This window comes from Pan troglodytes, chromosome 18 (genome assembly GCF_028858775.2).
Source record: "Pan troglodytes isolate AG18354 chromosome 18, NHGRI_mPanTro3-v2.0_pri, whole genome shotgun sequence".
In the NCBI taxonomy this organism is placed as follows: domain Eukaryota; kingdom Metazoa; phylum Chordata; class Mammalia; order Primates; family Hominidae; genus Pan; species Pan troglodytes.
This window is the reverse complement of record NC_072416.2, coordinates 26352800-26377853: the sequence shown is the minus strand read 5'-3', so window position 1 is coordinate 26377853 and position 25054 is coordinate 26352800. Positions and strand designations below refer to the sequence as shown.

Here is a 25054-nt window from a genome sequence, read left to right as displayed (position 1 = left end):
TTCAAGAGCAGCCTAGCCAACATGGCAAAACCCCATCTCTACTAAAAATACAAAAATTAGCCTGGCGTCATAGTGGGCGCCTGTAATCCCAGCTACTCAGTTGGCTGAGGCAGGAGAATCACTTAAACCCGGGAAGCAGAGGTTTCAGTGAGCTGAGATCCCACCACTTCACTCCAGCCTGGGCAACAGAGTGAGACTCCATCACTCACAAAAAAAGAGTTTTATTGGTGTTGCTTAGGTAGGGCTGAGGACTAGGTCAGAATTCCTAACTATTTTCCTTATCAGTTAGCAAGGGGCAATGGCAGCATAACCAGGTCTACCCAACATCACTACCTACGTCCTTCTACAGCCATGCGCTGCGTCATGACGTTTTGGTCAATGATGGACCACATATATGACGATGGTCCCACAGGACTGTAATACCACAGTTTTACTGTAACATTCCTAGGTTTAGCTATCTTTAGATACACAAATACTTACCATTATGTTGCAGTTGCCTACAGTATTTAATGCAGTAACATGCCGTGCAGGTTTCTCCTCGCCTGAGAGCAATCAGCTACACCGTATCGCCTAGGTGTGTAGTAGGCTACAGTATCTAGGTTTGTGTAAGTACGCTTTATGATGTTCATACAATGACGAAATCACCAACAACGCATTTCATTTCCCAGTCGCTAAGCGATGCATGATTGTACTTGCTTCTCTTCCGAGGGCTGCCTACATACCCTCTCAAGTTTTGTCTCCTTGGCAAGGAGAGGTGCTTCTTCTGGAACTCCCGTCTCCTCTTTGAGATACATAGATGAGTTCTTCTAGAAAATTCCAGGATTGCCAAGGCCTTTCCCAGCAGCCGCAGTGGAACAAGCTGGGACCACTCCAGTGCCCATCCCACTCCTGGCTGGGAAGCACCCTCCCTCTCAAATGAGGATAGCAAGCACCAGGACTAGAGCCACCTCCAGTTTCTCCCTTGGGGACTCTGCCATCTTAGCCCAGCAAGTGGGCAAGTTCATGGGCCCTGTCTCCAAACTTACAAGTCTTACCACGTTCTGGAGACGAATGTCAGCAGAGGGCTGTTGTTTTTAATATTTCCAGCTCCACGAAGCATCTGTCATAATGTCCTGTTACTTGTCCCTGGACCTGGCCTAATAAGTGAATTCTGCTACGATAGCCAACCTCTACCAAACCCAACCTGACCAGTGGCCAACCTGAGCATCACGATGTTCAGCCCACTGATGGCTGCCTCCAGATGCTCCCTGAAGGGACAGGAAGGGAAGACTCAACCCAAGTTTATTTCCTCATAGATTCCTCCAGCCAGAGGTTCCCAAGGTGTGGGAAACACACCACTCATATACACAAGATGATTTGGGGCAGTAACAACACAGCTCAATAACATTGAATCACACAGTGAAAAGGTTATTCCTAACCAGGTGTGGTAGCTCACACTTGTAATTCCAGCCTAGGCAATATAGCAAGACCCCATCTCTACAAAAAATAGCAAAATTAACGAGGTGTAGTGGCATGTACCTGTGATCCCAACTATTCAGGAGGCTGAGGTAAGAGGATCACTTGAGCACAGGAAGTAGAGGCTGCAGTGTGCCAATATTGCACCACTGCACTCCAGGCTTGGTGACAGGGCAAGATCCGGTCTCAAAAAAAGAAAAAAAAATTGTACCCTTCTCAATTCTTTTTTGCATTCTTCAGATCACCAAAGAGAAATCTCTGTTTGAGGCAGGTTTATCTTTTAAAACTCTTTAACACTTGTTAATCTCCCCGCTGTAAAGAAAGTATTATTTTTGATTGACATATAATAATCATACTTATTTATGGAATACAGTTGATATTTTGTTTTTGTTTTTGTTTTTGTTTGAGTGTTGCCCAGGCTGGAGTGCAGTGGTGCAATCTCACCTCAGTGCAGCCTCCACTTCCTGGGTTCAAGCGATTCTCCTGCCTCAGCCTCCCAAGTAGCTAGGATTACAGGTGCCCGCCACCATGCCTGGCTAATTTTTGTATTTTTAGTAGAGACGGGGTTTCACCATGTTGGCCAGGCTGGTCTGAAACTCCTGACCTCAGGTGATCTGCCCACCTCAGCCTCCCAAAGTGCTGGGATTAGAGGCATGAGCCACTGCGCCCAGCTCAGTGTGATATTTTGATACATGCATACAATGTGTAATTCTCAAATGAGGGTAATTAGCATATTCTTCACCTCAAACATATATCATTTCTTTGTGTTGATATTCCCTTATATGTGCATTTTTTTGTTTCTTTGCATGTACTGTATTTGTGTAGTTATTTTATTTATAGCCATTGATGCTGCTTTTATTTTATAGGAGTGATAATGGATGATTGCATGCGGAAAATATATTTTAAAAAGAAAATAAAATTTATAGGAGTAAATACAATTTCCTTTACAAACTCAAATGTATAAATTTTAAATGAGTGTGTTTATAGACAAACAATGAGTAACAGTACAGGACATAGATACTATACAGCAACAATAATGACGATGGTAAACAAATCACTAAACATTGTCAACTGCTGCTCACAGGAGAGGGGCTTCTCATCAGGACCCCTCTAGAACAAATCCACAGGCATCTGCCAGACTTGACATCTGGAGGGTGGCGTTCAGCGGTTTCTGCCCAGCAGCCAGACTGCAGCCCCTCACCTGCATGACAAAAGCCTCCCCTCCTGAGGTTTGGGTGGGATCTGGGGGCTTTCGGGCTGAGAGTGGTTTGTGCCCCCAACAACCAGAGCAGCGAGTGGAGTCCTGGGGATCCCTCAGGCCCTCTAGTAACCCTTATTAGATGGGGAGCACTAATGATTGGTACTGAGTTCCTAGAGAAGGTGTGGGCATGAATGGACGGGGAGACCTTTCTTTAGAGCCTATGGGCCCGGCGCTATGCTCAGTGCCTTATGGCTGTTGGAGACCTTCTTATAGATAGCAGTCACTAGGAGCCTGGCCAGAAGCTTTAGGTCAATGTTTTTAAAAGTTTTTTCCTTCATCTTCTGGTATCAGAATCACTTATTTAAAAATATATATATCTGGGTTGGGCACACTGTCTCTTGCCTATAATCCCAGTACTTTGGGAAGCCAAAAAAGGGGGTTCAGGCCGGGTGTGGTGGCTCATGCCTGTAATCCCAGCACTTTGGGAGGCCGAGGCGGGCGGATCACTTGAGGTCAGGAGTTCAAGAGCAGCCTGGCCAACATGGCGAAACCCCGTCTCTACTAAAAATACAAAAATTAGCCGGGCATGGTGGCACACGCCTGTAGTCCCAGCTACTCAGGAGGCTGAGGCAGGAGAATCATTTGAACCCAGGAGGCTGAGATTGCAGTGAGCCGAGATCACACCACTGCACTCCAGCCTTGGAAACAGAGCGAGACTCCATCTCCAAAAAAACAAAAGAACAAAAATTAGCCAGGCATGGTGGTGCACACCTTTAGTCCCAGCTACTCGGGAGGCTGATGCAGGATAATTGCTTGAACCCAGGAGGTGAAGGTTGCAGTGAGCCACGATCACACCACTGCACTCCAGCCTTGGCGACAGAGCAAGAATCCATCTCAAAAAAAAAAAAAAAAAAAAAAAATTAGCCAGGCATGGTGGCGCACACCTGTAGTCCCCACTACTCAGGAGGCTGATGCAGGAGAATCGCTTGAACCCAGGAGGTGGAGGTTGCAGTGAGCTGAGAACCCACCACGGCACTCCAACCTGGGCCGTAAAGCAAGACCCCGTCTCAAATAATAATAATAATAAATGTTAAAAGTTGAAATGTGGTTAATCCACATTTCACATTGTGGTTAACCCCGGACAATTCCAGGTTCCTGGGGCCCCAAAGTGTGTCGTGTTTACATGACCTCAAACTTCTAAAATCAGAAAGTGCCAGCAGCTGTGCAATGCTTCCTCAAAATGTCCCACTGAGTACTCACAACCATGGTTGAGTGTGAGCTTATGTTCTGGAAGGTCTAGTGTCTCTTAGGTTGGGTTTTGCCAGAAGCACCCTGAGGTTTGACAGTAAGTTTATTTGTGAGGTGATCCGGGAAGCACTAATAGGGAAGTATGCCTGTGAGACAGGAAGGGAAGGAAGCCAGTACAGGGTGGGTTTTTTGTTGTTGTTGTTGTTGTTTGTTGTTTTGGGGGTTTTTTGTGTTTTTTGAGACAGAGTCTTACTCTGTTGCCTAGGCTGAAGTGCAGTGGCACAATCTCGGCTCACTGCAACCTCTGCCTCCCAGGTCCAAGCAATTCTCCTGCCCCAGCCTCCCAAGTAGCTGGGATTACAGGTGCATGTGACCATGCCTGAGTAATTTTTGTATTTTTAGTAGAGACAGGGTTTCACCATGTTGGCCAAGCTGGTCTCGAACTCCTGACCTCAGGTGATCTGCCCACCTTGACTTCCCAAAGTGCTGGGATTACAGGCCTGAGCCACTGCCCCCGGCCAGGACAGGGTGATTTAACAAGCAAATGAATTAACACGGTGAGCAACGGGGGCTCAAATCTGCTGGAAATTGCTATGAAAATTAAGAAAACATGTATCTAAATTGTGCCACCTGAATGATGAAGTAATGGGTATTTATCCAACCAATTTCCATCTGTCACTAGTTGAGAGCTACTCCTAATGTCATTAAATCCTGGCACTTCCACCCTGCCCTTTATACAGGCTGAATATGTGCAAAGCCCTTGAGCAAGGCATCACAGTGCTTGCAAAAAGAAGCCACTAGCGTGTAAGGCTGGGTGCAGTGGCTCATGCCTATAATCTCAGCACTTTGGGAGGCCGAGGTGGGTGAATCACTTGAGTCTAGGAGTTCAAGACTAGCCTGGGCAACATGGTGAAACCCCACCTCTTTTTTAAAAAAAAATTAGCTGGGCATGGTGGCATGTGCCTGTAGTCCCAGCTACTCAAGAGGCTGAGGTGGGAGCATTGCTTGAGCCCGAGAGGCAGAGGTTGCAGTGAGCCAAGACTGCCACTGTACTCCAGACTGGGTGACAAAGCTAGACCCTGTCTCAAAAAAAAAAAAAAAAGGAAAGAAAGATAAGAAAGGAAAGAAAGAAAGAAAGAAAGAAAGAAAGAAAGAAAGAAAGAAAAGAAAAAAGGAAAGAAACCATTGGCATGCAAAGTAATGGGAAATGTCTAGCAGGTGGTGTGCAGATAAATGTTTAACAACTGGCTTTCCAGGAGGAAAAAGCCTTAACCTGTTGCACCTACCAATGTCTGTGGTGTAAATATTCCTGCTATAGCCAGTTTCAAGCTGCTAACATATCATTGAAAGCAGAGTTGAGATGTTATGAGCACAACTGGTTCTCATGTGCTGATACAAGACAACCAAAGACCAGCTCTGGGAGGGAGAAAAACAGCAGGGCAATTACAGTGTCTCCCACAGGTGCAACTCTGCTGCAGACATAGAGTCTCATAGTTTTATGGGACTTCCTACTCCATTCCATCTTATATCAATGTTTGAACATCTTACCATGAAAACAAGCTTACTCTTAGAATCTTCGAATGCATTCACACTCTAGGAAGGTATATATTGTTTATTATTTTTACATCGTCTCTTCCCTACCGCCTCAAGCCCCATCATCCTAGCATGCACCCAGGAAATCAGCAAAAACCCATTTAAGAGTCCAGACTTCAAGGGTCCCTCACAGGAATGGGCATCTCTTGTTTTGCCCGAGCAGAGCAGACCACTCATTTCCCCTTATTCTGCTAATTGTATTTCATTTTCCTTTAAGCAACCACCTTTCACCCCATCCTGAATCCTCAGACCTTATTTCCCTGGCTCTAGGAATTAGCACATGACACAGGCCTAGCCACTCAGAGTGTTTCATTCCCCTAGAAGTAGAGATGAGACCCCAAATGGGTCAATGACACTCTCCACTTGGAATTATTGGAATAAGTAAATCTCTTCCCACTGGGTTACTGGGTTAGCAGGATAGAAGCCTGGAGCTGATGGTGGTCATCTCCATCACTAGGAAAGAGCCTTCCTGAAAATCAGGCTTACAGACAGAAAAAGCTGAGCTGGGAGATGGAGAATAACTGGGGCCTGATGACATCATTTGTGCCCTTGGATCCAGCTGTGCCTAAAGGCAGATACTTCCGGACTTTTTAATTACATGAATTCATAAAATTTCTTTCTGACTTAAGTCACTTTGAGTTGGGTTTTCAGTGATTTCCAACCAAAAGATTGCTGGCTGATTCACAGCTCTGAGACCAAATGAGCTAGACCTGGTGTCGGGTCTGTGGTCTGTTAGGAACCGGGCTGCACAGCACAAGGTGAGCAGCAGGCGAGCTGAAGCTTCATCTATATTTACAGCCACTCCCCATTGCTTGCATTACCACCTGAGCTCTACTTCCTGTCAGATCAGCAGTGGCATTAGATTATCATAGGAGCCCAAATCCTACTGTGAACTGCACACCCAAGCGATCTAGGTTGTGCACTCCTTATGAGAATCTAATGCCTGATGATCTGTCACTGTCTCCCATCACTCCCAGATGGGACCGTCTAGTTGCAGGAAAACAAGCTCAGGGCTCCTGCTGATTCTACATTATGGTGAGTTGTATAATTATTTCATTATATATTACAATGTAATCATAATAGAAATAAAGTGCACAATAAATGTAATGCACTTGAATCATCCCAAAACCATCCCCTGTCACCCATCCATGGAAAAACTGTCCCTGATGCCAAAAAGGTTGGGGACTGCTGAGCTAGACTTTAGTACACATCCTTCCAGCTTTCTTCCCTTGGCCCTAAATAGAGTTAGAAACGAGAATACAGTTTATTGGCGTCCTGTGTCCATGCGTCCATGGGGGCTTTGGATGAATTCCAAGGAGATACTGGTTGCAGGAGCAAGCCCAAGGCACAAACGGAGTCACTTCAGGATCCGGATGCTCATTTTTTGCTCAACGTCCATCTTCTCTAAGGACTGAGGGAAAAACAAATGGCAGGCAAGAGGCTTGACTCTCAGCTCTCCATGCTCCCAACCTCCTCCCCCAGGGTTCTACCCATTCCACAGACCCCATCATTCCCAGGCAACCCCTATCTTTCCACCCTCCTCCACTGAACGTTTCCCATGTCTGTCTGCCCCAGGGACTCCTGATCTCAACTCCCCAATCCCCAAGGGCACTCTGACCTTGGTGAACTCCACGAAGGACACAGCCCCATCCCCATCTTCATCAGCCTCCTGCACTGTGCGGTCAGCGATGTTCTCCAGCTGCTCTTCTGTCACCTGTACCCCAACCATCAGACGGAGAACCTGGGAGATGAGTGAAGAGGCAGCCATAAGGAGGGGGCACGAAGGCTGCTACTCCCCATCTCCTAAACCTTGCCCACCTCATCCCAAAAGTTATTGCTAATTTTATAATCCATCCTTCATCCATTTTTCACCATATCCCCCCAATAATTTTCCCTACTGCTTCAACAACCAATCTCCTATCTCTCCCTCACCATCCTGCACTACCCTCAAAATATGCTCAAACTCATTACCCAACTTTATCACCCAACCTCCATCCATCCTCCATACCATTCTCCACCTTAGCCACTAAGGGTTTCTAATTCCATCCTCATTCCATCACATCTGTTCCAGAGTTTCTCAATCTTGGCACTATTGACATTTGGAGCCAGGTAACTCCTTGTTGGAAGAGGCTCTCCTGGGTATTGCATGATATATAGCCACATTCCTGACCTCTACCCACTAGATGCCAGTAGCACACTCTCTCCCCCATTGTGACAACAAAAAGCATCTCCAGATATTGCCAGATATTCACTCAGGGAGCAAAATCACCCCCAGTTGAGAATCACTGATCTATTCCCAACCTCATAGTCAACTGCTCCCCACTCCGACTCCCAACAAACCCACACTCCAACTGCACCCATTCCCATTTCCCAACCAATACCCCAATTATCTGCGCCCCAGTTCCCCAATCATCCCACCCCATCTCTCACACCATTGCATTTAACCATCCCATCCTTCACACATCACATCTCTTGCTCTCGCTTTCTGCCAACCTGCAGCATCTCATGCCTGGAGATCTTCCCATCGCGATCCAGGTCATAGAGCTGAAATGCATCTGGGGAGAGGGTGGGAGGGGGAAAGGAAGGTAGGTCTTCCCTGGCTCTCTTCCAGCAGCCACCTTCCTTCCCCCAACCTTGGAGGAGGGGGGAGGTTGTCAATGCGCTCAGGAAGGGAGTGGGAGATCCCTGGAGCCTGTCCCTGGTGTGGGTACATCTGCATTCTCACTTGGGCAGGTCCTCACAAACTCACAGTGAAGTTTGTTCCTTCTGCTGTTGAGAGGTTCAGGTTTCTTGGGGTCTTGGGTTTCTGTGTCCTCATCTTCTACAGGGCGAAAATGAGCCAAGACCCTGACAAAGCCTGGGAAATCCACTCGCTGGCTCCTGGGGAAACAGGGGACAGAATGGAAAGAGGTGGTGGTCACCTTGGCCATCACTTTGCCTCAGTCTCTAACCTCCCCTCCCACCCACTCACACACTGGTTTTCCCACCTTCACCTCCCCACGCCCAGGAAGCCTCACCCATCGGGGAAGAAGCTTTCTATAATTCGGTCTCCCAGGGGGTTCACGGCGAGCGCCCCTATCTGCTGGAGATCCATGCGGCTGCAAAGCCAAATTTCAAAGAGGGTAAGGCAGAGATGCCAGATGGAGGGTCAAAGAGGGACATGGAGTCAGAGAGACAGAGGCCAGAAGTTATGAGGCCGGCTCCCCCTCACCTCAGGTAGCCCTTCTTATTCCTGTCCAGTGCCCGGAACCGGTGGTGCAGGCGGAGCAGGCTGGCTTGGGAGACTGCGGGAAGGAGAGTGGGGTGGGGGTGTGTGACTCTGCAAGGCCGGCTCCAGAAACCCGCCCCAACAGGCCGGGAAGATGGGCCAGAACAGCGGGGGCTGGCTGGAAGGGGCGATCATCCCGGGGAATCAGGGGTTGAGCTGGCCGGGGCGGAGGGAGAATGACACGACCCCGCGAAGATCCAGGTTCAAGACCCGGGCGGCTCGCAACCTCCCGAAAACCAAAGTACCAAAGCCATCCCTTCCAACCGCCATCAGCTCTGCCTTCAGCTTCGATCCGGGCTCGAGGACACCTGGGTGCGGGCTCGAGGACACCTGGGTGCCTGGATTCCTCTGGACTCCAACCCCGTGAACCCGGATCCTCCCCAGACTTGGAGGCTGGGACCCCTAGGTTAATCCGCCCCGAACCCAGCGATCCCAGGCACAGGGGCCTTGGTCTTCCAGCTCCGGGGAGCCCCGGACCCGAGACTTGTAAGTTCGTCCATCCTTCAACCCAACCCCTTCCCTAGCCCCAGACGCCTGGGTTCGCCCCGTCCCCTCCGCAGCCGCCGGCGCGGGCGCACTCACAGCCGGTCTCTCGCCGAATACTGTCCCCGTCGGGAATGACCGCGGCGTGGGAGCTGCGCGACCCCATGGCCGAGCTGGAGGCGGAAGGGCCGGAGCAGCCACTCGGACCCACGCGTTCTCTCCTCCCGCCGGAGAGGCGTGGCCGCCCCAGTGGCCCCAGGGGACGAAGGCCACAAGCCTGGCGCGCGGCCAAGCTCCAGAACCCCGGCGTGCCTCGCCTCCCACCCGCGACCCGGGCGAATGGAAAACAATGTGCAGGGTGGCGGGTCAGAGGGAGGCTGCGAACAACGGGCTGTTTCAGCTCCGAGATTTTGCGATCCGCACGGGAGAGGCTGGTCGAGTCCCAGGCCCCGCCTTTCCACGCCTCCCCCGGGGCCGGTTCCCACGGTGCGCCCTGACACCTGAGCCACCTCCTCCTTCGCGGGCCCCGGGCGCTCCCAACCCCAGGGCGCTCCCCGGCGTCGACGCTGAGGAAGCCTGGGAGACCTGACCTCCTCTGTAGAGACCACGCTCTGCTGGAAGGCGGGTGGCCTATGGGGAGGGAATCCTGGGGGGAGGGGGGAAGAGGCATCGAAGAACTCCCAAAGACGGGGAAGTGGGGAGGGGCGGCGAGATGAAGGGTGTGCGTTAGGTTAAGTGGAAAGAGCACTGGTTTGGGAGTCCTTATTGGAATCCCAGCCGTGCCCGTGACTCTGGGAAAGTCAGTAAATCTTGGTTTCATCCCTTTTGTTCGGTTCACATTGCCTTATTGTTGTTTAATTGAGCCAATGCTTAAAATTCAGGAGATTTAACCCAAAACCCACATTCTTGGCTTTTCCTGAGAAATCAGAAGTTCTATCACCACCAGGCCCAGAGCTGTCCTCTGGCCACAGTCCCTCCAAGCCCAATTCACTCCCTTAGGTACCTACTGATCCCGTAGAGCTCCAGACTGGGAATGACTTAGTCCTCTGAACAGCCCTCCAGAGCCATGGAACTCCTTGGCCCAAGAGAGGGTTACAGACATCACTGGGACTAGGCTTAAAGCAAGAATGACAACAACAAGGGCTCTTGTTTACCACGCTTTGCTAAGCACTTTATGTGCATCCGTTCACACATTCCTTGTAGGCCCTGCTGAGCTGCTTTCTTCTAATTTTACGTGGTGGAGGCTGCCGGGGGCAAGTTGTGAACCAATTATGTAAAGCGTGCATTCTCAGTGCGGTCTCTATCTCACCCCAACGGGGCAAAAAATAAAACATATTTTTTATGTACAAAGCACAGCATACATACAGCACATAAATAGATATACAATATAGCTGTGATATTGAAATTTCAGGGCAGACGTGGAGGCTCATGCCTGTAATCCCAGCACTTTGGGAGGTAGAGGCAGGAGGATTGCTTGAGCCCAGGAGCTCAAGACCAGCCTAGGCAACATAGCGAGACCCCACCTCTACAAAAGAATACAAAAAAAAAAAAAATTAACCAGGTGTCGTGGCACATGCCTGTAGTCTCAGCTACTTGGGAGTCTGAGACAGGAGGATCACTTGAGCCTAGGAGGTTGAGGCTGCAGGGAGCCATGATCACGCCATTACACTCCAGCCTGGGTGACAGAGAGAGATCCTGTCTTGAAAAGAAAAGAGGCCGGGCGCAGTGGTTTATGCCTGTAATCCCAGCACTTTGGGAGGTCGAGACAGGCGGATCACCTGAGGTCAGGAGTTCGAGACCAGACTGACCAACATTGAGAAACCCGGTCTCTACTAAAAATACAAAATTAGCTGGGTGTAGTGGTGCATGCCTGTAATTCCAGCTACTCGGGAGGCTGAGGCAGGAGAATCGCTTGAACCCGGGAGGTGGAGATTGAGGTGAGCCTAGATCGCGCCATTGCATGCCATCTTGGGCAAAAAGATCGAAACTTGGTCTCAAAAAAAAAAAAGAAAGAAAAGAAAATTTCATGGGGTAGGGGTGAGGGTGGGGAAATTAAAAAGACTAGGGGAGGCATTGATAATGAAAAAAAAACAGGTCGAGAAACTCATTTGTCAAGGGACAAACACTAGAAGTGTCCACTTTTGAAAGTATCTTTAAACCCTTTCCCCCATCATAATTGCACATACATACACAAATTTCCCAGGGGGGAAAACATGCAAGCAGTTCATTGCAAGGGCTCAAGTTCATATCCACCCTGGAGAGAGAGAAGCTGAAGAAACAGTCTATCCTCCAGCCCCAGGCAGAGGCCTGCATCAGATGAGTCTTGAAAATATTGATCTAAGAAGTGCTTGCTTCTTTCAGATACCCCCAAGGATTAAGCAACTGGCATAAGGAATGCTTGATTCTCTTTCAGACTCCCCCCAAAGACTAAGCATGCGGGAAACCACACTCCTCCCTAATGAAGCCCAGCAATCACTGCAACCCACAGCTGTGAGTCAGGCTGTGCATGTAGTTTGGGTTCAGTTCTGAACCCAGGAGGAGATGAGGGCCCTAAGAAGCTGTGATAAGCACCGCAGGCCAGCTTGGGATGCTGATCTTGGAAAGGGCTTCTCCAGCCTTAATATTGGAGTCAGTGCTACACCAAAGTAAATTAGGCCGGAGAGTAATTAGGAACTCCCATGCACACATCATACACAAGCTTTTAAGAGAGGGCTGGACCAGGCGCAGTGGCTCACACCTATAATGCCAGCACTTTGGGAGACTGAGGCGGGCAGATCATGAGGTCAGGAGATCGAGACTATCCTGGCTAACACAGTGAAACCCCGTCTCTACTAAAAATACAAAAAATTAGCTGGGCCTGGTGGCAGGCGCCTGTAATCCCAACTATTTGGGAGGCTGAGGCAGGAGAATCACTTGAACCTGGGAGGCAGGTGTTGCAGTGAGCCAAGATCACACCACTGCACTCCAGCCTGGGTAACAGAGCAAGACTCCATCTCAAAAAGAAAAAAAAAAGAAAGAGAGAGAGAGCAGGCTATGCTAGAACTCATTTCTGTTTCATGTACACAAGTGAGACTTAAATCAACTTCACAGTTTTTTCAGGTCATTTAAGCGGGAAGATGCTTTGGGGAAAATTTTATCTGCAGAATCTGTTAGACTAGAGTCAGGATGAATATTTGGTTTTTGCTTTTCAGCTATGTAAAAGTTGCTAGTCATTCTTTTTTTTTTTTCTTTTTTAATTTTTTGAGACAGAGTCTTACTCTGTTGCCCAGGCTGGAGTGCAGTGGCGCCATCTCAGATCACTGCAACCTCCGCCTCCTGGGCTTAAGCGATTCTCCTGCCTCAGCCTCCGTAGTAGCTGGGATTACAGGCATGCACCACCACACCTGGCTAATTTTTGTATTTTTAGTAGAGATGGGGTTTCACCATGTTGGCCAGGCTGGTCTCGAACTCCTGACCTCAAGTGATCTGCCCACTTCGGCCTCCCAAAGTGATGGGATTACAAGCATGAGCCACCACGCCTGGCCGCTAGTCATTCTTGGTGAAGGTTCAACTAGAAGAATGAACATCCAGGAATAGTCAGGAAAATACAGAACAATTAGCACTCAATAATAAAAAGATAAATGACCCAACTTTTTAAATGGGCAAAGGACTTGAATAGACATTTCTCCAAAAAATATATATGTTTAGCCAATAAGTACATGAAAAGATTCCCCACATCATTCATCATCAGCGAAATACAAACCAACCACAATGAGATATCACTTCATACCCACTAAGATGGCTGGAATTAAAACAAACAAAAACAAGTCTTAGTGAGGCTATGAAAAAGTTGGAAGCCTCATTCACTGCTGGTGGAAAAGTAAAATGGTTCAGTTACTGTGGAAAACAGTTTGAAGGTTTCTCAATACACTAAACAAAATTACCATGTGACCCAGCAATTCTGCTCCTAGGTATACACCCAAAAGAATTGAAAACAGGGGCTCAGGCCAGGCACAGTGGCTCACACCTGTAATCCCAGCTCTCTGGGAGGTAGAGGCGGGCAGATCACTTGAGGTCAGGAGTTCAAGACCAGCCTGGCCAACATAATGAAACCCCATCTCTACTAAAAATACAAAAAAATTAGCCAAGCATGGTGGCACGCATCTGTAATCCCAGCTACTTGGGAGGTTGAAGCAGGAGAACCACTTGAACCTGGGAGGCAGAGGTTGCAGTGAGCCAAGATTGCACCACTGCACTCCAACCTGGGCAACAGAACCAGACTCCGGCTCCAAAAAAAAAAAAAAGAAAGAAAGAAAGAAAGAAAATAGGAGCTCAAACAAAAACCTGTAGTGAATATTCATAGCGACACTATTCATAACAGCCAAAAATTGGAAATAAGCCAAATGTTTGACTGATGAATGGATAAGTAAAACATGGTATATTGATACAACAGAATATCATTTGGCCATAAAAAGTAATGAAGTATTATATATGCCACAACATGGATGAACCTTGAAAACTCAATGCTAAGTAAAATAAACCAGTCACAAAAGACCACGTATTATATGATTGCACTTACATGAAATGTTAAGAATAGGCAAACCCGTAGAGACAAAAAGTAGGTTAGTGATTGCCGAGGGCTAAGGGAGGTAGGTGGGAGTCAGGGATAATAGCTAAAGTGTACAGGGTTTCTTATTTTTTCTTTTTTTTCTTAAGACAGGGTCTCCTATCACCCAGGATGCAGTGCAGTGGAGTGATCATGGCTCACCACAGCCTCAACTTCCTGGGCTAAGATGATCCTCCCACCTCAGCCTCCTTAGTAGCTAGGACTATAGGCACATGCCATCTCAACTGGCTAATTTGTTGTTGTTGTTGTTGTTTGTTTTTTTGTAGAGATGGGATCTCACTATGTTCCCCAGGCTGTCCTGGGCTCAAGCGATCCACCCGCCTCTGCTTCCCAAAGTGCTGGGATTACAGGTGTGAGCCACTGCGCCTGGTCCCAGGGTTTCTTGTTGAGGTGATGAAAATGTTCTACAATCGACTCTGGTGATAGTTTGGTTGCACATATCTGTGAATGTAATAAAATCTATTGCATTGCATGCTTTAAATGGGCAAATTGTGTGGTATGTGAATTATATCTCATTAAAACTTTTTTTTAAAGAGAACAGCACAGAGAAGACAGTCAAATTTGACTCTCCAGAGGAAATAAAAGTTGTAACAAGATTTCTGTAGCTGAACCTACAGAGGGATCTTTTTTTGTCTCTTAAAAACAAACTATAAAACAAAAAAAAAATCTGAAAGAAAAAAGTAAACAAAAAAAAATTAAAATTAAAAACAGAATAGCCAGGAAAGCTCTGGGATGAAAAGTAATGAGGGTGGGTGACATCAACATCATTAGTCATCAGGGAAATACAAATTCCTCTACCAGGAATAGAGAGGTAAGAAACAGGAATAAAGGGCCAGGCGTGGTAATCCAGAACTTTGGGAGGCCGATGCAGGCGGATCATGAGGTCAGGAGTTCAAGACCAGCCTGGCCAACATGGTGAAACCCCATCTGTACTAAAAATATAACAACTAGCCAGGTGTGGTTGTGGGTGTGTGTAATCCCAGCTACTCAGGAAGCTGAGGCAGGAGAATTGCTTGAACCCAGGAGGCGGAGGTTGCAGTGAGCCGAGATCGCACCACTGCACCCCAGCCTGGGAAACAGAGTGAGATTCCATCTCAATTAAAACACACACACACACACACACACAGACAAGAGGCCTTGTGTAGTGGCTCACACCTGTAATCGCGGCACTTTGGGAGGCTGAGGCAGGTGGATCACTTGAGCCCAGGAGTTCAAGACCAGCCCAGGCAACATGGCAAAACTCTATCTCTACAAAAAATACAAAAATTAGCTGGGCATGATGGTGCACAGCCTGTAGTCCCAGCTACTCAGGAGGCTGAGGCGGGAGAATTCTTGAGCCCTGGAGGTGGAAGTTGCAGTGAGCCGAGATCGCACCACTGCACTCCAGCCTGGGTGACAGAGCTAGACCCTTTCCCGTGTGAAAGAAAGGAAGGAAGGAAGGAAGGAAGGAAGGAAGGAAGGAAGGAAGGGAAAGAAAGAAAGAAAGAGAAAGAGGGAGAGAAAAAGAGAGAGGGAGGGAGGGAAGGAAGGAAGGATGGAGGGAGGGAGGGAAGGAAGGGAGGGAGGGAGGGAGGGAGGGAGGGAGGAAGGAAGGAAAGAAGGGGAGAAAGTCAGAAATATACCCAAATATATATGGAAATTTGGCATTTGATAAAAGTAACATTTCAAATTAGTGACATTCAAAAATGTCATTTGGGTCCTCTCTCTGTCTTTTGGGAGAAAAAAATAAGGCTGTACTTTACCTTTTTATGCCAAAATATAATAAATTCCAGATCGAATAGAGATTTCAATGCAAAATGAAGCCATGTAATACTAGAAAAAATCTTGGATAGCTGTTCTTATAATACTAAACAGAAGAAGGTCTTCTAAATATGAAACAAAACAAAGAAATCATAAAGAAAAGATTGACATGGCCAGGCACAGTGGCTCACACCTGTAATCCCAGTACTCTGGGAGGCCAAGGAGAGTGGATCACTTGAGCCCAGGAGTTCCAGACCAGCCTGGGCAACATGGCGAGACCCTGTCTCTACAAAAAATACAAAAATTAGCCGAGCATGCTGGCACTCGCCTGTACTTTCAGCTACTCGGGAGGCTGAGGCAGGAGGATCGCTTGAACCAAAGAGTTCGAGGCTGCAGTGAGCTGTGATCACACCACTGCACTCCAGCCTGAGCAATAGAGTGAGACCCTGTCTCAATTAATTAATTAATTAATTAAAAGTTTGACAAATTTGAACTACATGAAACTTAAACCTCCGTATGGCTATATATATATATATACATATATATATATACACACACACACACATATGTATATACGTATGTACATACATACAAATATGTATATGTAAAAGATAAAAGACAACCCAATAGGAAAAATAATTTGGATAAGATGTAAAAGAGACATGGTCAATAAGGATAAAAAGACACTTAACCATACAAAGTCTAAAATACAAACTGAAACAGTGGACTATTACTAGCTTAGATATGTTCAAAACAAGCAAGCAAGAGTCACAAAAGTGTGATAGAACATAGTGGAAGGGTTTTTTTTTCAGACAGAGTCTCACTCTGTCGCCCAGGCTGGAGTGCAGTGGCGCCATCTTGGCTCACTGCAAGCTCCACCTGCCTGGTTCATGCCATTCTCCTGCCTCAGCCTCCCAAGTAGTTGGGATTACAGGCGCCCGCCACCATGCCAGGATAATTTTTGGTATTTTTAGTAGAGACGGGGTTTCACCATGTTAGCCAGGATGGTCTTGGTCTCCTGACCTCGTGATCCACCTACCTTGGAGGATGTGATAATGCAATTTCTGTTTTGCTGTTGTTATTGTGTTCGAGATGGGATTTCACTCTGTCACTCAGGCAGGAGTGCAGTGGCAGCTTCTCAGCTCACTTGCAGCCTCAAACTCCTGGGCTCAAGCAATGCTCCTGTCTCAGCCTCCTGGGTAGCTAGGACTACAGGTGCACACCACCACACCCAGCTAATTTTTTTATTTTTTGTAGAAATTGGGTCTTGTTATGTTGCCCAAGTTGATCTTGAATTCCTGGCCTCAATTAATCCTCCTGCCCCAGTCTCTCAAAGTGTTGGGATTTGGGGCTTGAGTCATGGTACCTGCCTCCAATTTCTGTTTTAGTAGCATCACAAGAATCACACTGGCTGCTGTATGTAGACTTCACTGGGCAAGATGAAAGTTGGGAGACTATTGTGATAATTAAGGTAAAAGATGATGGTAGATTGAACCACGGTGCCAGCAGTGGAATGGTGAGAAAGGGTCAAATATGGATCCTATTTTGAAAGAAGAGCCTGCAAGATTTGTTCATATATGGAATGTAGGCTGTGAAAGAAAGAAATCAAGGATGACTCCAAGATTTTTGTCCTAAACAACTGGAAGTTGCCATTTGCTAAGATGGTGAAGAGAGCAGAAGAAGCACATTTCAAGGGGAGAGTTTAAAAAAAAATCCTTGAGCTGCCTGTTACACATTCCAATAAAGATATTAAGTAGATTATTGTATATGGGTGTATCGGCTTCAAGAGAGAAGTTGGAGCAAGAGCTATATATTTTGTATGTTGTGTTTTTGTTTTCATTTGTCTCAAAGTATTTCCTAATTTCCTTATGACTTCTTCTTTGATCCACTGGTTGTTTAAGAGTATGTTGTTTAATGTCTACATATTTGTGAATTTTATACTTTTCCTTCTTTTATTGATTTCTAATTTCATTCCATTGCAGAAAAGATATATTGTATGATCTCAGTATTTTTAAATATGTTGAGACTTATTTTGTGGTTTAACATATGGATTATTCTGAAGAATGTTCCATGTGCACCTAAGAAGAATGTATGTTCTGCTGTTGTTGGATAGCCTGTTTTATGTATTTTATATATGTCTGTTAGGTCTAGTAGGTTTGTAGTGTTGCTCACGTCCTCTATTTACTTATTGATTATTTTGTCTAGATGTTCTACTCAATTTTGAAAGTGGGGCATTGAAGTCTCCAACCATTATTGTAGAGCTGTCTCTTTCTCCCTTCAATTCTGCCAATATTTGCTTCATAGATTTGGGGGCTTTGTTGTTTGGTGCACATATGTTTATAATTGTCATCTCTTCTTTGTGAATTGACAAGGCTATATACATGTGGGAGTTATCATTGTATAGTTGGTATTAAAACTATGGGACTGGACAAGATCACCTGGGATGTCAGTGAAGAGAGAAGAGAAGTCCTAGGATTGAGTACTGATGATCTTCTAACATCAAAAAGTTGGGAAGAGAAGAAGGAGTTGCCAAAGGAGCCTGAGAAAAAATGGCCAGTGACGGGAGGAGAATCAGGTGTGTGGTTTTTCAGCTCAGTAAAGAAAACGAGTCTGGTAATAAAAGTCAATACAAAATCCGTAACTTGTAGTTTATGGCTCAAATGTGGACAATCATGGTAATTTCTGGGATCATGTGTATGATGTGGTTTTCCAAATGAGGACTGAAAACACCCATCTCCCTTCCACTTACTAATGCCAAGCTGGGTGCTACTGGGCAATGGTGGGGTTGGTTCCATCAAGAGTTGCATTCTCTGTAGGGCTGTACTCAGTAAAAGACTGATATGTTTTCTCTTCAGAGCTCTCCAGGAAAGCTAGAATTTTGCATCAAGACTGGTATAAACCAAAACACAGTGGAGCGTACTGTCCAGAGTGCCTCAAGACCTAATAGGATGGCAACACAAAAAAACTGGCCACGCCCCAGTAGTACCAAGTCATCGTTCTTCTAGATCTTCAGAACTTTGCCCATCTGGGAAGGAAAGGAATCCCTGAACTAAAACAAACTGGTTTTTTACAAAGAAGACTGGAGAATTAGGTTTGCAAAAGGCATAAACCAGGACAGTTTTGGGGGAGCTTGACAGCAGGAGTCGTCACATGAACAGTGCAAGAATGACCTGACTGACACAGCAATTCCCTCCTAGGTATATAGAAAGAAATAAAAACTTATAGTCATGCAAAAACTTGTACACGGATGTTTACAGGACCATTATTCACAACAGCCAACAGTGGAAACAACCAACAGCTCCCTCAGGTCTTTTTTATAAGGGCAAAAGTCTCATTCATGAGCACTCCACCTTTACCACCTAATTACCTCCCCAAAGCTCCACCTCCTGACAACATCACATTGGGGATTAGGCTTCAACATATGAGTTTTGCTGAGGGAACATGAACATTCAGACCACAGCAGATGCATTCCAGGTGAGGTGCCTATTAGACATCTAAATTGGGTTTAAGAACACCTCCAAGGCCGGCTGGGCATGGTGGCTCACGCCTGTAATCCCAGCACTTTGGGAGGCCGAGGCAGGTGGATCACAAGATCAGGAGTTTGAGATCAGCCTGGCCAACATGGTGAAACCCCATCTCTATTAAAGATACAAAAAATCAGCCAGGCGTGGTGGTGCACACCTGTAATCCCAGCTACTCGGGAAGCTGAAGCAGGAGAATCACTTGAACCCAGGAGGCGGAGGTTGCAGTGAGCTGAAATCACACCACTAAACTCCAGCCTAGGCGACAGGGCGAGACTCTGTCTCAAAACAAACAAACAAACAAATAAAAAAACCAACAACAACAAAAACACCTCCTAACATTATCCCTTCCCTTCCCTTCCCTCCCCTTGCCCTCTCTCTTCCCCTGTCTGTTCTCCACAGGGCAGCCTGAGGGCTTTCTAAAGAAGTGAAATCATTTCACAATGGCCAGTGGTTCTTAGTTAGGAAACTTTTGAGTTCCAGAGGCAGAAACCAACCTCAACCTAGATTAAGGAAAGGAGAGCACGGATGAGCTCAAGCCAAAGGGAATTCTAGGGGAATGTACCTCAGGCACAGCTAGATCCAGGTGTTCAAACAATGCCATCAGGTCGCTGTCTCACTCTTTCTCCATTGGCTGTGCTTTTCTCATCCTCAGACAGACTCTCCGCCCGCCTACAAAGATGGTGCCCAACATCTCCAGGCTGAAATGGTCCTTAGTACCTTGGATCTCAGAGAGTAAGAAGTGTCTCTCTCTCCCCCACAATCCAAACAGTCCCTGAAAAGGAACTCACATGCTCACTTCTAAACCCATCACTGAGGGGCCAGCTGGGGTCTTACACTCACCCTTGTGGTGGGGAAGGTGAGGTCTCCTTTTTTGCCTCCTATTTACCAATCCTCATTCCTATGGGACCCACTGTTGCCCCCTCTTTTTTTGTGCATCTTCCAGAGTTGTTCATACATATGCAAGAAAATATAAAAAGAGGCCGGGCACAGTGGCTCGTGCCTGTAATCCCAACACTTTGGGAGGCTGAGGCGCACAGATCACTTGAGGTCAGGAGTTCGAGACCAGCCTGGCCAACATGGCGAAATCCCATCTCTACTAAAAATACAAAAATTAGCCGGGCATGTGTGGAGGAAAAGTTAAATATTAAATTTGAACTCAATTGAAAGTGGACACAAACAATGATCACCAAGTCCCAGAACAGGTTGTATGAGCCCCTTGATGCATTCATCCAGCGCTGTTTCAGGAAAATCTCTATTTCAATCTATTCCTGTATGTTAGTTATTGAAAAACAACAGACCATCGCAAAAACAAGTTGATCTTTCTGTGTTCCTTGAGTCCAGTCGCGAAGGGCTGTCGTGGCTGGGCCTCATGCCAAACAACTCATTACAAAAAGAGCTAGGGTCCCAGACCACGCCGAAGCTTCATGAGACCTCTCCTCGTCTGTGCACAGACTGGTGGCCGACTCTGGAGCCCAGGCTGTTGCTTCCCGGTCTAGTGATGAATCCTCCATAGTCTGGTGAGTGTAAATTTATATATCTTTTCCCTTCTCCCCTTCCCATTGCAATTTGCTTTTTATATCAATTTGCTTATTATATCATTTGCTTATTTTATCTACATTGCCATTCTTGTGGGGTAAAGGTTGTTTACCCTTAAAGGTATTGTGTGTGTCTTCTCTTTTCCCTTTGTGCGTTTCCCACACAGAACAGCGTGGTGGCAGGCACCTGTAATCCCAGTTACTCAGGAGACTGGGACACTTGAACCCGGGGGACAGAGGTTGCAGTGAGCTGACATCACGCCACTGCACTCCAGCATGGCCACAGAGCAAGACTCCATCAAAAAAAAAAAAAACAGACAATAAAATATATAGGGATGCCTCCTAAGAGAAAGGAATCTTTTCCAGAAGTCTCTCCCAAAAGACCTCCCCTTTTCCCTCATTTGCGGAGATTTCCTTACATGCTCATGCAAAAAGCAATCACGAGCAAGAAAAATGTGCAACATGAGAATCACCTGGTATGTTTAAAAAATAAGAGATATGGGGGCTCAATCTCAGACCAGTTAAATCAGAGGCTGAGTCAAAGGGTTCAGAGACAGGGACAATTAGCAGCAAGACTAAAAACTAAAACCAGGTCATCCTCTGCAGAAAAAGAAAAAGGGTGGGGAAAGAAGCGGAGTGGAAGAGAAGAACAAAAGGAGTGGGGAAAGGGAGGAGGAGTGAGAGGATGGAAAGGAGAAAAAGCAAGTATGTCGCCATCCTCTGGTGGACGTAAAGGGCAGGTCCTCAACTCTGTTCTTTCTACTTACTCATTTGAGAAACATGTGCTGGATGCTGAGATTAGAGCAGTGAACAAAAGAGACACAGTCCCAGACCCATAGAGCTAAGTCCAATGGAGGAGGTAGACACTAAATATATTCAGTCATTCATTTATTCAACAAAGATTTACTGAGCACCTACTCTATGCCAGGCACCATCTTAAGAGCTGGGATATGAGCCTGGTGTGGTGGCTCACACCTGTAGTCCCAGCACTTTGGGAGGCCAAGGAAGGAGGATTGCTTGAGGCCAGAAATTCAAGGCCAGCCTGGGTAACACAGCAAGACCTCATCTGTACAAAAAATATTTAAAAATTAGCTGGGCGTGGTGGTGTGCCCCTGTAGTCCCAGCTACTTGGGAGGCTGAAGGGGGAGGATCACTTGAGCCCAGGAGGTCAAGGCTGCAGTGAGATGTGATCGTGCTACTGCACTCCGGCCTGGGTGACAGAGCGAAATCCTGTCTCTTAAAAAAAAAAAAATAGATACAACAGTTTGCATTAGAAACAAAACCAACTATCAACATTCCACAATGTTATGGTGACTACGGTTTTCACAAACTGGCATTTGTTAGTTCTTTGGGAAGAAAAAAATGTTCACTCCAAGAATCTCCTCCAAAAGTACTCAATGTCTCTAACCCTGGCACAAAACAAATGGCAATTATCTCAACAACAGCAAAAAAAAAAAAAAATTAAACTTGAAGTTATTTTGCAATGGATATGCTACTATGTGTGAATTTGTTAGTATAAGACAGGGATCAGCCAACATTTTCTGCAAAGGGACAGATAGTAAATATTTTAAATTTGCAGGCTGTACGGTCTGTATTACATCTACTCAGCTCTGCTCTGCAGGGCAAAAGTAGCATAGACAATAGACAAAGGAAGAAGAGTTCCAACACAACTTTATTTACAGACCCTGAAATCTGAATTTCATATAATTCTCACATGTCACAAAATACCATTCTCCTTTTGGTTTTTTCTGATCATTAAAAAATGCAAAAACTATCTTAGCCCACAGACCACACAAAAACAGGCAGCAGGCAGGGTTTGGCAGGCACACTTGGCTGACTCCTGGCAAGACAGATGTTACTAGAGATTCAGGCATGAATTTCCCAATGTGCCTTGACAGGGAAACTGAAAAGACACCTAAAAGCCTTTGATATCAATAAGGGATCACCCCAGGTATGACAGGTACATTTTTGTTCTACAGAGATAGGGATGGAATTTATCTTTTTTTTTTTTTTGGTGGGGGAGGGCAGAATAGGATTACAAATTGAGTTGTATTGATTCTAAATGGTATTTGAGGATAAAAAAGATGTTTCCAGCCAAGCGTGGTGGCTCACACCTGTAATCCCAGCATTTTGGGAGGTCAAGGCGGATGGATCACCTGAGGTCAGGAGTTCGAGACCAGCCTGGCCAACATGGTGAAACCCCATCTGTATGAAAAACACAATGCTGCCGGGCATGGTGGCACACGCCTGTAATACCAGTACTGGGGAGGCTGAGGCAGGAGAATCACTTGAACCTGGGAGGTGGAGGTTGCAGCAAGTGGAGATTCCTACCACTGCACTCCAGCCTGGCAAGAGAGCAAGACTCCATCTCACAAAAACAAAAGAAAGAAAGAAAGAAAGAAAAAAAAGACGTTTGCATGTTGCACATAATTGTTATATTAATTGTCTGTAATTGGCTGGGAGTGGTGGCTCACGCCTGTAATCCCAACACTTTGGGAAGCTGAGGCAGGCGGATCACTTGAGATCAGGAGTTCAAGACCAGCCTGGCCAACATGGTGAAACCTCGTCTCTACTAAAAATACAAAAATTAGCTGGGCGTGGTGGTGTGCACCTGTAATCCCAGCTATCTGGGAGGCTGAAGCACGAGATTCGCTTAAACCCAGGAGGCAGAGGTTGCAGTGAGCCAAGATCATGCCACTACACCCCAACCTGGGCAACAGAGCAAGATTGTCTCAAAAAAAAAAAAGTGTAATTAATGGGGTGTTGGCCCATATGTCATGTAGCCTAAGGCAATTCACTAAATCTCTCTGAACTTTAGTTTCCTTAATGGTATTGTAAATGGAGGGGAAAAATAGTAGCTGGTACCTAAGAATGTGTTCAGGAGTAAATGACATAAATGCCTGTGATTGGCTTATCACAGCATCTGGTACACAGCATGCACTAAAAAACGAAAGCTGTTACGATGGCTATTGTTTGATACCACTCTGCGTTGGTTTTTTTTTTCTTTTTTTCTTTTTTTCTTTTTTTTTGTGAGACAGAGTCTTGCTCTGTTGCCCAGGCTGGAGTGCAATGGCATGATCTCAACTCACTGCAACCTCCATCTCCTGGGTTCAAACAATTCTCCTGCCTCAGCCTCCTGAGTAGCCAGGACTACAGGTGCACCACCACGCCCCACCAGTTTTTGTATTTTCAGTAGAGATGGGGTTTCACCATGTTGGCCAGGCTGGTCTCTAACTCTTGACCTCAAGTGATCTGCCCACCTTAGCCTCCCAAAGCGCTGGGATTACAGGGGTGAGCCACTTCGCTCAGCCTGCATTGCTTTTTAGTAGTAACCATCATAAAATATAAAATTGGAGAAGAGGATATAAGAGTTAACACATGTCAACATTTTTGTACCTTTAACCAGTAATAACATTTATTAAAGATTGTTAAAAGTCACTCTCCTTTATATTTCTTTTTCTGTTTGAACATCAGGTTCATAGAATTGGATTATTCATGATAATGAATACCCTTGGCTCAAGGCATACTCTTATCAGTGTTTCGTGTATGGCCTGCCTTTATGTTGTTAGTTAGCAGTTTTTAATAAGGTATTCAGCATCCACAAAACCACTCACTCAAAACAAAAGCTAGGAACTTAGCAGTAGCCAACCTCTAACCACATGGTTTCCCCAAGTAGGGAGCCATCGTCCTGAATCCCATATTCATCATTCTCTTGCTTTCTTATTTATGTTTAGTTCATTTTATATGTATTCCTTAGAAGTGCATATTTTAGACCAAGCATGGTGGCTCACACTTGTAATCCCAGCACTTTGGGAGGCCAAAGCAGGAAGATCCCTTAAGTTCAAGGAGTTCAAGAACAGCCCAGGCAACATAGTGAGACCCCATCTATACAAAAAAATCTAAAATTGACCAGGCATGGTGGTGTACCTGTAGTTCCAGTGACTAGGGAGGCTGAGCTGAAAGGATTGCTTGAGTCCTTGAGCCCAGGAGTTCAAGGTTACAGTGAGCTATGTTCACATCACTGCACTCCAGCCTGGGTGACAGAGTGAGTGTCACAGGGTGACTGTCAAAAAAAAAAAAAAAAAAAAAAAAAAAGCACATTTTTATGTTGATTGCTTTTTTGTTTGTTTGTTTTTTAAAGACAGAGTCTCGCTCTGTCACTTGAGTGTAGTGGCATGATCTTGGCTTACTGTGGCCTCCCCTCCCAGGTTCAAGCGATTCTCCAGCCTCAGCCTCTCAAGTAACTGGAATTACAAGCATTAGCCACCATGCCCAGATAATTTTTGTATTTTTAGTAGAGATGGGGTTTCACCATGTTGGCCAGGCTGGTTTCGAACTCCTGACCTCAAGTGATCCACCCACCTTGGCCTCCCAAAGTGCTGGGATTACAGGCATGAGCCA

At 46.1% G+C, this 25054-nt stretch overlaps 1 protein-coding gene across 1 annotated transcript; it reads right to left on the bottom strand.

Moving 5' to 3' along the window:
* Nucleotides 1–5501: 5501 nt before the first annotated feature.
* On the bottom strand, nucleotides 5502–9487 carry CHP2 (calcineurin like EF-hand protein 2). Its single transcript, NM_001280447.1, is given in 7 exon segments — nucleotides 5502–6908; nucleotides 7116–7238; nucleotides 7991–8052; nucleotides 8247–8377; nucleotides 8515–8595; nucleotides 8709–8781; nucleotides 9348–9487. Coding segments are annotated over 7 exon segments (591 nt in total). The 5' UTR covers nucleotides 9415–9487; the 3' UTR covers nucleotides 5502–6854.
* Nucleotides 9488–25054: the final 15567 nt, after the last annotated feature.